The sequence below is a fragment of the Geotrypetes seraphini genome, chromosome 10 (assembly GCF_902459505.1).
Source record: "Geotrypetes seraphini chromosome 10, aGeoSer1.1, whole genome shotgun sequence".
Lineage (NCBI taxonomy): Eukaryota > Metazoa > Chordata > Amphibia > Gymnophiona > Dermophiidae > Geotrypetes > Geotrypetes seraphini.
This window is the reverse complement of record NC_047093.1, coordinates 14,363,320-14,378,181: the sequence shown is the minus strand read 5'-3', so window position 1 is coordinate 14,378,181 and position 14,862 is coordinate 14,363,320. Positions and strand designations below refer to the sequence as shown.

At 41.3% G+C, this 14,862-nt stretch overlaps 1 protein-coding gene across 4 annotated transcripts in view; it reads left to right on the top strand.

Annotated features, from left to right (window-relative positions):
• The window catches only part of PRKAR1A (protein kinase cAMP-dependent type I regulatory subunit alpha), a 61,217-nt gene that overhangs the window by 32,721 nt on the left and 13,634 nt on the right, over positions 1-14,862 (top strand). For all 4 annotated transcript variants that reach the window (XR_004540783.1, XR_004540782.1, XM_033960088.1 and 1 more), the window contains exons 7-10: positions 507-665; positions 1,181-1,241; positions 11,123-11,244; positions 14,259-14,340. Coding sequence is in view for 2 of the 4 variants with exons in the window: in XM_033960088.1 (XP_033815979.1) it covers positions 507-665; positions 1,181-1,241; positions 11,123-11,244; positions 14,259-14,340 (424 nt within the window). In the remaining 2 variants the exon portion in view is untranslated. The remainder of the gene's footprint in view (positions 1-506; positions 666-1,180; positions 1,242-11,122; positions 11,245-14,258; positions 14,341-14,862) is intronic.

The window sequence follows — 14,862 nt, the reverse complement described above, 5'->3', positions numbered from 1 at the left end:
AGTTTGGGACATTTCAATAGTGTCACAACTGAGAGATCCTAAGATTTATTTATTTAGGCACTAGATGAGAAACATTTGGCAAACCAAACCCTTAGCTGCTATGAGGATATGGCTGTTATCTATCATCTCATTCATTTATTTTCCCAAAGGTTTCTAAAGCTGTTATGGTTCTTGGCGATTTTGCCTCTAAATTTCTTTTATTTTAGCCTAGTAGCTTCTCCTTTCTTTTTCTTCCATCTTGGTAAGAAACAGTGCTGGGATTCTGGTGCCATGAGCATTCATTCAGAACTATCCTAGGATTTTTCCCCTCTAATTGATGCATTGTCTGATAAATGTAACAATGATTGTGATTTGTCTCTAATTCTGCCAATTAAATTTGTATATTGATTGGCAAACCCATGCATAATACACACTTAAACTTCTATAGCTTTTGGATAGTGAGAACTTTGAGGAGGCTTTAGTATTTGGTCTTCTGTTTACATAGGAATTCCTCTCTTCCTTGTCAGGTGTATGTAAACAGTGAGTGGGTAACCAGTGTTGGAGAAGGAGGAAGTTTCGGAGAACTTGCTTTGATTTATGGAACTCCCAGAGCAGCAACCGTCACAGCCAAGACCAATGTTAAGTTATGGGGCATTGACAGAGATAGCTACCGAAGAATCCTTATGGTGAGTGTGTGGTGCTCAGTACTGAGCCCTTTGATTCTGTGCTGAAATAAGGACTGTGCTCCAATTAGTAGGAGCTTGTATGGGTCTCCAGAACCACTAGAGGAGCAGAATAATTAATCTGATTGAATGGTGAAACTTTTTAAAAGATTTTTCTTAGCAGCTTAGAATTTTTTTCATAGTTAACAGTAATTAGTGAGCATCTTTTCAATTTTTGCTTTGTGAATAAAAGACCAATTTAGAAGTAGTTTTACTATCCACATTTTCAGCTGTACTAATTTTTTTTTAATACTAATTATAAAAATTAGTTAAAAATATAGTTCCCACAAGTGCCAGCTATGTTGGTGCTGTAGAGGAAAAAGTGACTTTTGTGATCTTTAAAGTACCCTTAGCATAACGTCTGTACTGAAAGCTAACATTTGTTTCGTGATTATCTGTGTGATAATATTTTCTCCAAGAAAGAACAGGAATAACTTTGCTGAGCTCCTACTTTCATATGTGCTGCTTCTGGTTTTCAGGGAAGTACACTGAGAAAGAGGAAAATGTATGAAGAATTCCTCAGCAAAGTTTCCATTTTGGGTGAGTACCTGATAATATTAGTAGTCTTATTTTAATTTTATGGAAAGTATCGAGAAAAATAATTTGTTCAGCTTTCTCCCAAGGTAACTCCCAAGTAAACATAGTAGGTCCAAGGCAATTTTATTCCTGACATTGAGTGCTGGGTCCTCCAAGAATATTCCTGTTCTAAAGCCAGTAACCTTTTTTTGGTTGTTTTAATTTTGGTGGTCCCTTGCCATGGGAAAGTTTACTATTTTTTTATTTTTTTTTCCAAATTCTTTATTAATTTTTCATCTTACATCAAGTACACAATATTACATCATTTGAAACTTTAACACATTACTTGAAATTCATTCAAATATGATTTTACATACATAAATTTGTTCCCTCCCCACCCACTCTTCCCACAAGTAATTTAATTCAAAACATCATATAAATATTGTATTCTTATCTATTAATAAGACCAATAAAGGAACTTTCTACCCTCCCCCTAAGTATAAATGTACTTTCAGTGGAAAATGATGTCTATTCATTACAATCATTTGTTAATGGCCCCCAAATCTTTTAAAAATTATTATAATTCCCTTTTTGTATGGCATTTGTTCTTTCCATTTTATAAATATGACATAGCGAATTCCAACAAAATGTGTAGTTTAGCCTATTGTAATTTTTCCAATTGCTGGTAATATGTTGTATGGCGACTCCTGTCATAATTAACAAAAGCTTGCTATTACTTGATGAAATTTGACTTTTTGCTCTCATTGACATCCCGAACAGAATTGTATCATATGATAAAGCTACATGATTTTCTAGTAAACAATTAATTTGAGACCAAATTGATTTCCAAAAGGCCATGATACAAGGACAATAAAATATTAAATATTAAAAGTTTACTAATTTTGAGATCTGGCATATTGTGACTAAAGTGGAGGTAACTGTCAGAATATTGTCCCGTCTTTCTGTGCTACAGCTAAAGTAGTTTACATATATTACATGCAGGTAGATTTCTGTCCCTAGTAGGCTCACAATCTTAAGGGGGGGGGAGGGTTGTACTTGGGGTGATGTAAGGTTAAGTAGCTTGCCCTGGATCAGAGAGAGATGCAGTGGGAAATGAGCCCGGGCCCTCATGTTCTTAGCCCACTGCACTAACCATTAGGCTACTACTACAATCCTGTTCCAGTTCCTGAGCCCAAATGGGGTGTCGGAAACTTTTCCAACTACTGCGTAGTAGCAGAGAATGGTGGCGTGTGTTGTCCCATTCTAGATCTCAGTGTAAATTGAACCATGTGCGTTTCTGTGGCCCAGAGAGTTTGATTGCTTTGGAACTCATAAAGGCTTAACTTCACATATGATTTGGCTGCCACATCAGAGATTCTTGAGAGATACTGTTCTGGGAGAACTTTATGAATCAAACAATGCTTTTTGGACTAGCAACAACTCCTAGGACTGTTTTGTTTTGGGTTTTTTTCAAGCATGATGGTAGTAGTGACAGCTTTCTTACGCAAACACAGAATAAGAATGCATCCATATCTGTACAACTGGTTAAGTACTTTTCAGGAGAGCAAAGAATTGAAGGCCTGAGCGCTCAGCCTTTTACAATCTCTAGGTTGGTTAGTGAATGTTTCAAAAAGCAAGCTTCTTCCTTCTTAAGGAGTGAGATTCAGTGCCAGGAGGGAGTAGTGTTTTTACCAAAACAGAGTGTGTGTAAGCTTCAGTCTCAAACCTGGTAGCTTCTCAGTCAGAAAGGGCCTTGAGCCAAGGATTACATGTATATAATGTTAGTTCCATGAGCTTGGGCTCACATGAAACCATTACAGAACTCTATCCTCTCTCTCAGTGATTGCCTCACTCCAGAGTAACATGTCCATGTACCTTGGATGTTGCAGGCTTGAGCTGGTATGAAGTGGTGGCTTCAGTCTAGGAATCTTCTTTGGGAAATTTGCCTGGACTCTCCCAACTAGATATTGGTGATAGTTGATGCAAGCCTGTTAAGTTAGGGAACACACTGCCAGAGTCATCTGGCTCAGGGGATTTGATTGTGGATGGAAATGGCTCAGTTCATTAACAGATTGGAGCTCAGAGCTATTTGCAGCTGCAGGGATCAGCAATAAGAATATCTTCTGAAATGCAACTGCAGTGGCTTACAACATGAAGGGAGGAACCAAGAGTGTTGAAGTAGCCAAAGAAGCAAACCAGTTACTTCATTGGGCAGAACTACATTTACTAAGTCTCTTGGACATTTTGATTTCACGCAATATGCATTGCCAAGTGAATTACTTCATCGGGCATCTACTTGATCCAGGAAAGTGGGAGCTATTTGAAAGAAGTGTTTATGTTGATTATGTCTCAGTGGGGACACATACAAATCAAATTGGAGTAAAGCAAAAAAAAAAAAAAATCAATAAATACAAATTCTAGTGCAATAGGGATAGTATGCTGACTCATAGGGTTATCCATCTGTGCTCGCTAGCATAATGCAGAAGATGTCAATCACAGCTTTTCAACTCCTCCTTCTGCATGATCTCTGCTGCCTCCTTCAGTTCTTCCTTCTGTAGGTGAGCACGAAGGTGTCTTTATGATATGTTCTGTTTCTTTATTGTTTTGCGGTGTCTTGTTTTTCAGTTTGCTGATTTTTTTTTTTATTAATGCAGCTTCAAGGGATTGCTTTGCCTGCTTAGAGAGGAGCGGACATTTCTAAGTTTGCAGTTAGCTGGCGTATCCTTTGGGGGCCTGTACAACCAGCCTGCTGAAGATTCCTAGCTGACTTGGTCAGGAACTTGAGTGCAGCCTGTTAGACATCAGTAGCAGTCCTTTTGGACACTCAGGGTGCTGGCTGCAGCTTTGCCTCCTCGCCCTTTTTCTGCATCGTTGGGAGGGGTGGGGTAGAGGATCAGACCGACTGGCAGCTCGAAGATCTCAGTGTGCCAGCTGACTGGTAGCTTGAGGCAGAGAACCCCTCTAGTAAAAGGCCAAGTCTTTCTTCTAGAGGCACACAAACAGAAACCTTGTGGTGAAATTGCAGACCTGTTGGCCAAGCCAGTGCCTACTGTATGGCATTACCTTCAAGTCTTTGGGTCAGTGGCGCCCTGGGTGAAGGCACAAATGCAACCCCTGCAGGACGCTTTGTTTTCTCGCTGGTTGCCTCAGGGAGACTCCCTGCAAGTTCCACTTTCCTGGACAGTGGCAGCCAGACACAGCAGGAGCTGGTGACTTCACCTACAGTTTCTACCAAAGGGAATTCCACTCCAGATCGATTCCTGGGTCATCCTAACAATGGATGCCAGCTAGTTTGGTTGAGGGGCTCATTGTAACAATCACCCAGACTCCGTCTCAGCAGAAGTGCAACAGGCTGCAACTACGAGCCATTTATCTGGCTCTGTTCAACTGTAGTTTTTGCTGGAGGGCAAAGCAGTCAGTCTTCTCAGACAATACCACTGTAGTGGCCTATGTCAACAGGCAGGGAGGCACCAGGAGCACTCTGCTCTGGCAGCAGGTGAAAGCATTGTTTTTTTGATCAGAAACACCTGCAGGCAATCTCTGCTGCACATGCGGCTAGGATGGATAAAACCGAAGCGGATTATCTCTGCAGACAGAAATTAGACCTGGGAGAGTGTTCATTGTTTCTGAAAGTTTACCAGGTCATTGGGCGATGATGGAGGTCATCTTAAGTTCGACCTCAAGGCGACTGCACCGTATCATTTATAAAATAGCACTTCTCTCCTTTAAATCTCTAGACACTAAAGAACCGGCCTTTATCCATAAACTTCTTATTCTGCATGAACCTACATGAGTCCTAAGATCCTCCTCGCAGTATCTTCTCCATATACCATCATTGAAAATTATTGGCTCACGTCGGGCTACTTCCTTCGCAGTTACAGCTCCTACGATATGGAACTCCTTACCTCTGTATATCAGGTCAGAGAAAAACTTAGCCAAATTTAAGGGAAATTTAAAGACCTACCTTTTCCAGGAGGCATATGACTCCTAGATCTCGATAATAGCCAGAGTTGCTTGATAATCCTGACTGCTGCCCCTCCCTATTGTGGTTTACCTTTTTTGTATTCTTTACTTTTAATTTGTAGTTCTCCCAACTTTCCTAATGTTTTTTGTCAGTTAAGTGTTGTTAAGTGGACATTTGTCAATTTCGTTTCCCTCTTTTTAACATAATTTGTAAAACGCTTAGAAATCTTGATTTGCGTTTAATCAAAAATTTTAATAAACTTAAAACTTCAGCCGAAGATGAGACCCTGGAAGTACAAGTCTAGACACCCTGGTTCATTCATGACCAGAGACTGGGCTACTGTATGTGTTCCCTGTTTCCCCTCCCCCCGGCCCAAGATAGGCTGGGTGATTCACTGAATAGCAAATCACTCGGGTACGGTAATTCTTGTAGCACCAGATTGACCCAGGTGCTCTGGATACGTGGGTCTTGTACAACTACAGAAGAAGCAAAGTCTCGACTGCAGGTGCATCCTGACTTGCTCTCACAGGGGCCGATTGCCCTAGAAGATCTGGGATGCTTTGATCCTACAGCATGGCTCTTGAGCGTGCAGCGCTAGTCCAAAAAGGATATTCAGAAGTAGTCGTTGCTACTCTTCCTTAGAGCCAAAAAGCTAATGACAGTTTCAGTGTATACTAAGGCATGGGTAACGTTTCAGTGCTGGTGCAGCAGAGAGAATTTAGAGCGAACAATTCCCCAATCTTGTTGGTACTGGTGTTCTTCCAAGAGGTCCTTGACAAGGAATTGGCAGTGGAGTCCTTTAAAGTTCAAGTAGCAGGGCTCTCATGCTTCCAAGGCTGAGAGAAGAGGGCTTTGCTAGTGGCCCATTTGGACATAGTCAGGTTCTTGAAGGGTGCCCTGAGACTATGGCTGCCGATTCAAGATCCTTTCATGTCAACCAAGAGGTTAGGCTACCAGCATTTTACTCCACAGGGTCCAAAAAGAAAGACAAGGCCTTAAAGGTTTTGGATTTTAGGAGAGTCCTGTTACCTGGAGGTGTCTTAATGCATTTTGTCTCTCAGATCACCTTTTCGTGTTAACCAAGCAGGCGAGATGAGGCAAACCTGCTTCCAAGGCCTCCATCTCTATATGGATTCATAGACCTATATTATCTGCATACATCAGTTGCGGCAAACAGCTGCCTATCTTGTTTGAAGGTTCTTTTGACAAGAAGAGTGGCCTCCTCTTGGGCAGAAGCACGGGCAATTCCACCCAAGGAGATTTGTAGATCAGCAACCTGGTCCTCCTTTCTGACTCAAGCTTAATGGTCAGCTCCATAGCTAAAATTTTGCTGTCAGTCAGATTATCTGATTAGGAAGAGCCTGTATATAGGTTTACAAGGGAGGAAAAGTTGAGATCCATACAGTAAATATCCTAGGCTGTTTATGTTTCTTGTTTAACTTGTATTTTCTTGGATTCATTGTTCCTCTCAGAGGCTTGTTAATGTTTTAACTACATTACTGTTTTTTCGTTGTTTTAAATTCATCTGAGCAGATCAAATGCCTGGCTTCAGGAAATTCCCCTTATTCTTTTTTCTCCCTTCTGTAGGGCTGTCGCCAGCTTTGGTACAAACTGAAGGGGGCAGCAGAGACCATGGAGAAGGAGGAAGAGTTGAAAAGCTGTGATTGACATCTTCTGCATTATGCTCGCAAGCACAGATTGATAACCTTATGGTTCAGCATACCATCCCTATCTACTGGAAAAGATATTATCAAGGTAAGAACCTAATCCCTTTTTGTTTCTATTCTAATCGCCAATGAGGTAAAAACTACCCTTTGATTATCCATATAGTTATAAGACCATAGTAGAGAAGAAAACCTCAGCATTTGCCTAATTTAGTCAGCTTAGGAGAGAAAAACTGTTACAATAATTTAACAGGTAACTAGTCCAAACGGTGCAGTTCAAACAAACAGTGACTCTCTCCAAAACTTCTATATCAGAGCATTCGGTCCAAACTATAAACAAATAAAGGCACCTGCACTTATCTGTCTCAAAGCTGTTCATAATGTCCTCCTGTTTTAGAGCTCAGTTGCATTTCGAACTCAACTCTTGGGCATTCTACCTCAAAATTCCCAACAGGAAACCTCTGTTTTGCTTTGCAGTAAACTGGCTTCTGACACAGCACAAAGCGAAACAGATTTCTCCTTAGGGCATTGTGAGCTAGAATGCCAAGAGCAGAGCTGGAAATGCAGCTGAGCTTCTAAAACAAGAAGATACGAGCAGCTTTGAGACAGAAAGCGTGGGTGCCTATACTTGTTTATAGTTTGGGTTTAATGCTCTGATACTGTTTGGATTATAATTGTGTTAAATAATTGTAACACTGTGGAGTTTTTCTTTCTTCTGTAATGTGTTGCTTTGTTTTAAACTAATTTAAGCTGGTTGAATTAAGCAAATGCTGAGGGTGGGGTTTTTTTTTCCCTCTCCACAGTAGTCTTATAAGGATATGGATAATTAAAAGGCAGTTCTTTGGTGGTGGTGACAGCCATGTCTGAATCTCATAAAAATAGGGGCAATGCACTTGAGTTGTTCACAAGTCGAATGATGAAGGAGGGTATTTAAAATGCAGAAAAATCACTCTTGTACCTTTTATAAATGTGCTATATTAATAATTCACAACTTGTTGCTAAGTTTTACGGTCGGAATCATTGAGGCAAAAACTGGGGGAAACCCCGATGCTATTGCCTCACCGCCCAATCATCGCGTATGTAAAGGTGAACAGAATTTCAAATATATAAACTTATAGCGTGCCACTAGGGCTAAGCTTGTGTACATCTAGTTGGAAAAGAACAGCAAACTTATCTTATAGCTTGCAGGTTCCGACACGCGTGTCGGAACCTGCAAGCTATAAGATAAGTTTGCTTATCCTGCTTCAGGGATCCAACAATGATTTACAACAAGTATCTGATAATGGGCAGAGACACAATGCCAGTTCCTCAATTTTTCAGCTGGAGAAGAGCACAGGTTTAAGGGTCTAGATGCCCTCTTACAGTTGTGGCCTCAGGAAAAGCTACTTTGTTTCCACCCCTTCAAATGCTTGGTCAGGTAATCCCGAAAATAGCATTGCATCCAGGCATTCTAATTCTGATAGCTTTAGTTTGACCCAAAAGACTTTTGTCGACTTTTTATCTGAAAAAAAATAACTGATCGATCTTCCCTGGGAGAAGGGCCTGGTAATCACAGCAGATCTGCTCCCTTGAATGATCTGACTTGAGGTGCCTTGGTTACTCAGAAGATGTGATTTCCACTTGAGGCAAGGAAGCATTCTACTGCTACAGCTTATTCAGATATATTTTAGCATTTATGCAAGAAGGGGTTCAGAAATGTTTGGCTTTAAGCTCCTTTAAAGTGCAAGTGGTAGAATTCTCTTCATTAGGGAATGTGTGGAGATGTTTTCTATGTCAGTTCATCCAGATGTTGTTTGTTTTCTCCAAACATCTTGCATCTGTCGTACAAGAAAGGTCCTTGTTCTGAATGGAGCTTGAATCTTGTATTAAAGGCTTTGGGTCTACCACCCTTTCAACTTCTTAAGAGAAACATATTTCAGTTTTGCTCTCAAGAGAGCTATTTCTTCAGGTCATGGGATTTTAGAACTGCAAGTTCTATATTGTAGAGATCTTCTCCATGTAGAGCCAAGATCAAGTTGCATACCTGTAACAGATATTCTCTGTGGACAGCAGGATCCTAGAGCCACACTGACCTGTCCATCCTTTCCCTGGTTGAAGTGTGCTTGTAATTAGTGGGAGTAACGGTTGTGTCGAGTTCCACAGGGAACTGCTTGTGGCATCTGCGCTCTTTTAAAGTATTTTTTTTTATTTATTCAATTTTCTATACCGTTCTCCCAGGGGAGCTCAGAACGGTTTACATGCATCTATTCAGGTACTCTAGCATTTTTCCTTGTCTTTTCCAGTGGGCTCACAGTCTATCTAATGTACCTGAGACAAAGGGGGGATTAAGTGACTTGCCCAGGGTCACAAGGAGCAGCGTGGGTTTGAACCCACAACCTCAGGGTGCTGAGGCTGTAGCTTTAACCACTGCGCCACATTCTAGTAAGTCTTGGTGAGCGTTCCCAACTGATGATGTGCTTCAGGCGATGACGTCGCCAACAGTGTGGCTGCAGGATTCTGCTGACCACGGAAAACACCTGTTAAAGGTATTCAATTTGATTTTATTCTTCAGTTCACAGAAGCTAGGGTTTCTTTCAGAATGGTTCCATTCTTTTTCCCTAAAGTGATTTTTCTTCATTTCATGTAAACCAAACATTTTCCTTCCTTTTACAAAGGGGAATGGAAAAAAAAAGATTAAGTCCTTACATCTGTTAGGTGTCTGACAGGTTCTTTTGAGATACCTGGAAGTGACACATGATTTCTCTGTATTGGACAGGTTATTTGTTCTTTTTGGCGGACTATGAAAAAAAAGAAGTTGCTTCTAAAGCTATCATTGTATGTTGGCTTGAGACAACAATCTCGTCCACCAGTATCTTCGCAGAGAAGCAGCTCCCTCAAGCTTTAAGAGCACACTCCACCAGAGGTGTGGCAACATGGGTGGCATTGAGAGCCATTTTTCCTCTAGATATCTACAGGGTGGTGGTGTGGTTTTCCCTTATCAGCTAGATGTAAGAACTCAGGTGATTTTGAGCAGAGATTTCAAGCTTTTGCCCATTTTTAGAACTGCTTTGTTACACCTCACTGTTTCTGGACTGGTCTAGTATGGATGCTGTGAAAGGAGAAATGAGGTCTTATCTGCCAGTTCTTTCCATTAATCCAACGGTTCTCCCTTTATTTGCTTATTTTGCCAACATTCTACTATGATGGTTTTACTTTGTTGTTGTTTGGGGTGTTTTGCTGTTTTTACAGGATGCTTATGTTCTAGACTTGATTCAGTTTTGTTTCAGTACTTTTAATTTTTCCAAACTGTGTAAAATGCAAGCCAGTGTGATTTTATGTTGGTATGGTTTGCAAAGGCACAATTTGCTTTTAATGCTAGCATTGTTTGATTTGCATATATAGTATACATAGTTCCACTACATGATTAAATGATGGTCCTTTAATGCAGAGATAATAAAGTCCTTGCCTAAAGTATGTCAGAGGTTGAATTACCGTATTTTCACGGATATAACGCGCGCATAACCATGCGCGTTATACGTGTGAGCGCATATTACAACTTTTTTTTAAATATAGTTCCCCCCCCCCGACGTCCGATTCACCCCGCAGGTCCGCTCACCCCCCCCCCCCCGAAGGACCACTCGCACGCACCCCCACCCCGAAGGACCGCTCGCACCCCCACCCCGAAGGACCCTTAAGGGCGGGACCGCCGGAAGAGGAAGCAGCGCAGACGCAGGGCTCACAGAAGGCCGGGACCGCCGGCAGAGGAAGCAGCAGGACAACGGTAGGAGCTTCTACATGATGGGGGGGGGGGTCGGGAGGCTGTGGGGGTGCGAGCGGTCCTTTGGGGTGGGGGTGCGAGCGGTCCTTTGGGGTGGGGGTGCGAGTGCGTGCGAGCGGTCCTTCGCGGTGGGGGTGCGGGTGCGAGTGCGTGCGAGCAATCCTTCGGGGTGGGGGTGCGAGCTGTCCTGCGGGGGGGTGAATCGGACGTCGGGGGGGGGGGCATCAGGCTTTCAGGGTGGGGATAGGACTTTAAGGGGGAGAGGAGAGTCGGGGCGGGCTAAAGGAGAGTCGGGGTGGCCAGAGGAGAGTCGGGGCGGGCGAAAGGAGAGTCGGGCGGCGATGGGAGAGTCGGGGCGGCATGCGCGGTATACGGGTGTGCGCGGTATATAAAAATTTATTTACATAAATTACAGTTTCCCACGCGCTATACCCGTGTGCGCGTTTTACACGGGTGCGCGGTATATGAGTGAAAATACGGTAGTTGCAAAGCAAGTTAAAACCTTTTTTTTGCCCCCTAGAATCTCTTGATAAATGGGAGCGTCTCACAGTGGCTGATGCTTTGGAACCAGTGCAGTTTGAAGATGGACAGAAGATTGTGGTGCAAGGAGAGCCAGGCGATGAGTTCTTTATCATCTTAGAGGTGAGGAAACATGATTTCCACTGCTTGCTGTCAGCTGTAGACAATGTACCGTGTTTCCCCGAAAATAAGCCCTAGTCCTGGGATTCGCCAGCAGTTCCCTTTCCCTCCCTCCCATTCCTTGTGCAACAGAACCCTTGAGCGAGAACCGCTCCCCTCCCCCCCCGAGCACCTGCAGCGCAGCCAAACCCCCATCCTACCCTCCCATCCGAACACTGCCAACCGCGAGTGAGCCCTGGTACATACCTCCCTAAGCAGCGTCGGGCCGGCAGCACTCTAAATAGGCTGCTTCGGCCTTGTCTGCTTGTGAATTCACTCTGCCGCGTTACCAATGACATCATCAGTAATGCGGCAGAGTGAATTCGCAGGTGGTCAAGGCTGAAGCAACCTGTTTAGAGTGCTGCCAGCCCAACGCTTCTTAGGGAGGTATGTACCAGGGCTCGCTCGAGGTCGGTGGGGTTCTGATTGGAGGGTAGGATTGGGATTCGGCTGCAGGGGGGGGTGCTCGCTTAAGGGTTCTGCTGCACAAGGGATGGGAGGGAAGGAAGCTGGGCAAGGGTCTTGTTGCACGAGGGAGAGGAGGAAAGATGCTGCACATGGGGAGAAAAAGGAAAGAGGAAGATTGGGGTGAAGGAGAGGAAGGGAGAGATGAGCATGTACATACTCCGAAAATAAGACCTAGTGCGTTTTTGGGCTTAAAATTAATATAAGACACTGTCTTATTTTCGGGGAAACATGGCATTGACCTTCTGCCAGTTCTGAAGCTAAGCCTTGAATAAAATAGTGCATTTGCTGGGTAGGTTTACTTATTGAAACATGAGGTTGCTTTCTTACAAAAAAAAAGTATGGAGCAAAGGGCCCCAGAAGTGGTGATGTATTGATTTATCTGAGGTTAGAGACATGCTTCCTATGTATAGATTATGTGACAAGGGTTACAGGATTCATTGGCGGATATATTTATAAATAGTGATAGATTTAGGTCATGCCTGCTATCAATATGTTTGGATACTTCTATATAAATAGTAAAAAAAAACAAACCCACTAGGTGAAAGTTATTTTTCAGCTTGATACTGAAAACCTTATTTACAGTTCAGCTATTTAGCGATAAGTCATTGGATCATGTTGGTTTTCTTTATTTTTATTTTTTTTTTTAAATTTTATTTATTGAATTTTTCAATTTTTACAATAGTTGAAATTCAAGTGATATAATTAATTACTATATATCATTGTATCTATCATTAATACAACTTAATTTATAAACAGTATATATTATATATAATCAAAAGTTATACATCCCTCCCCTTTTTCCAATTAATGATTCTAAAAATTATACATATCCCACCCCTTTTCTATATAAGTATTATAATTGTGCTAAGAAATCTAATCATTAGAATAATTAGTCAATGGTTGCCAAATTTTATTGAAATTATGAATGTTCCCGTGTTGTAATGCTATTACTTTTTCCATTTTGTATATATGACAGACAGAGTTCCACCAGAACGTATAATTTAATTTGGTATAGTCTTTCCAATTCTGAGTTATTTGTTGCATGGCGACTCCTGTCAATATTAATAGTAGTTTATTATTGTTTACTGAGATCGGACTCTGAGTTCTCATTGCAGTTCCAAATAATACAGTGTCATATGAGAGTCCTACATGATTTTCTAGTAATTTGTTAATTTGTGGCCAAATCATATTCCAAAAGGCATTTACACAGGGACAAAAAAAAATTAGATGATCTAACGTCCCTATTTCTATTTTACAATGCCAGCATCTATTGGATCTAGTATTATCTATTTTTTGCAAGCGCGTAGGGGTCCATAACACTCTATGTAATAAAAACATCCATGTTTGACTCATAGACGCTGACTTTGTGGATCTTAATCTCCAGGACCAAAATCGTGGCCATTGAGACGCAGAAATTGTCTGTCCAATCTCAATACTCCAAATATCCCTAAGACCAGTTTTCTTTTTTTTATTTAAAAATCCATATATCAATTTGTACCATTTTGCGGCTTGGTGACCCAAGAAATCCGCCTGGAAACATAAAACCTGCAGACTATATTGAGTATTAAGATTTTTCCATTCAGGGAACCCTACCTGAATGGCCTGCTTCAATTGCATCCATTTAAAATATTGTGATTTATTTAAGCCAAATTTATTTTGCAATTGTGAAAAACTAAGCAGTGAACCTTCTGAAATGACATCATTTAATGTTCGTATACCTGCACTTATCCATTGTTTCCAGACGATCTTAAATCCGCCAATTTTGATCCTGGAGTTTACCCAAATAGATTGATTTAGTGATTTACAAATTGGATCTGGTGATAGGTTATTTATATATCTTAATGTTTTCCAAGTGTCTAATAATATTCTGTTTTCTTTGTATCTTCTAGGCATTGTTATACTAATTAAATGATCTAAATGTAATGGGAACAGGAGCCGCCATTCTAAATATGTTGGTTTTCTTGTAAATGCACTTCCTTTTTAGTTGGGATTTTTGCTTCTTTTTTAGAATGAAAATTAACAGTATTTTCTATTTCTATGTAGATGACAAAGATGATTGTGGTTAAGGCACTTGGCTCAGTATACATATATGTCTGAAAAATGTGTTTCAGATAGTGTACGAGAACACAGAATTTAGTTTTTGTGTAAGAAACGTTTTGAAAAGTAAAAAGCGTCTTATATGAAAATGTCACAGAGCAGATACTGCGGTACAGCTAATTCTACAATATATCGTCATTTAGAATGATTGAAAATTAGGAGCATTGCTTACAAGACTTAATTTTAGGGTTATTTATTTTAATTTCTTACCTACATTACAGTAAGTATTTTTTTTTTTTTTTTGTACCTGGCAAGTTTACAATCTGAGTTTGTATCTGAGGCAATGAAGAGTTAGGTAGCTTTATTTTAGCTTTATATGCCTACAGCAGGGCAAGGAAAGTAACATGCTTACATTTACTAAGCTGATTAACTGTAAATTTTAGGTTATAAAGTATTGAAATTGTTACTTTCAGGGCACAGCTGCTGTTCTACAGCGTAGGTCGGAAAATGAAGAATTTGTTGAAGTGGGAAGATTGGGGCCTTCTGATTATTTTGGTGAGTCCTTACAAAGCTCTTCAGTTATTTGTGGGATCTAAGTCAGGTGGGCTAACGTTCACCGTAATGCATTCGTCAAGATGGCATATAGAAAACTATACAGAGAAGAGCTGAAAACTTAACTCTGTCTGTGGTATAACTCTCCCATTTAGTGTTCTGGAATGCTTGCACCTAAATGGCATTATTGAAATCACTAAACTGGGCTAATTGGAGAACTGAGCCTTAGTTGAGCAACAAGAAGACCACTTTTTAAGCCTCTTTCTAAGCTCCAAAGAAAAGGTTTTTCTCTCTCTCATATCGGGGTAGGTGCCTGCTGAGGGGGGGGGGGGAGGGGGAGAGGGTGTCTACTTGCTTTTTCCTGAAGAAGCTTGGGTTGCCAGTAATGTTTTAACTGCAACTGAGCACCATTTAACCATGGCACATAGGCTGCAGCACTTGGCTTGAGTGTTTGCTTGGCCCACACACCTTAGTTAAAGTTTTGGGACAGTGCAGTATGGAAACCTCAGCAAAGAGTGTACCAAG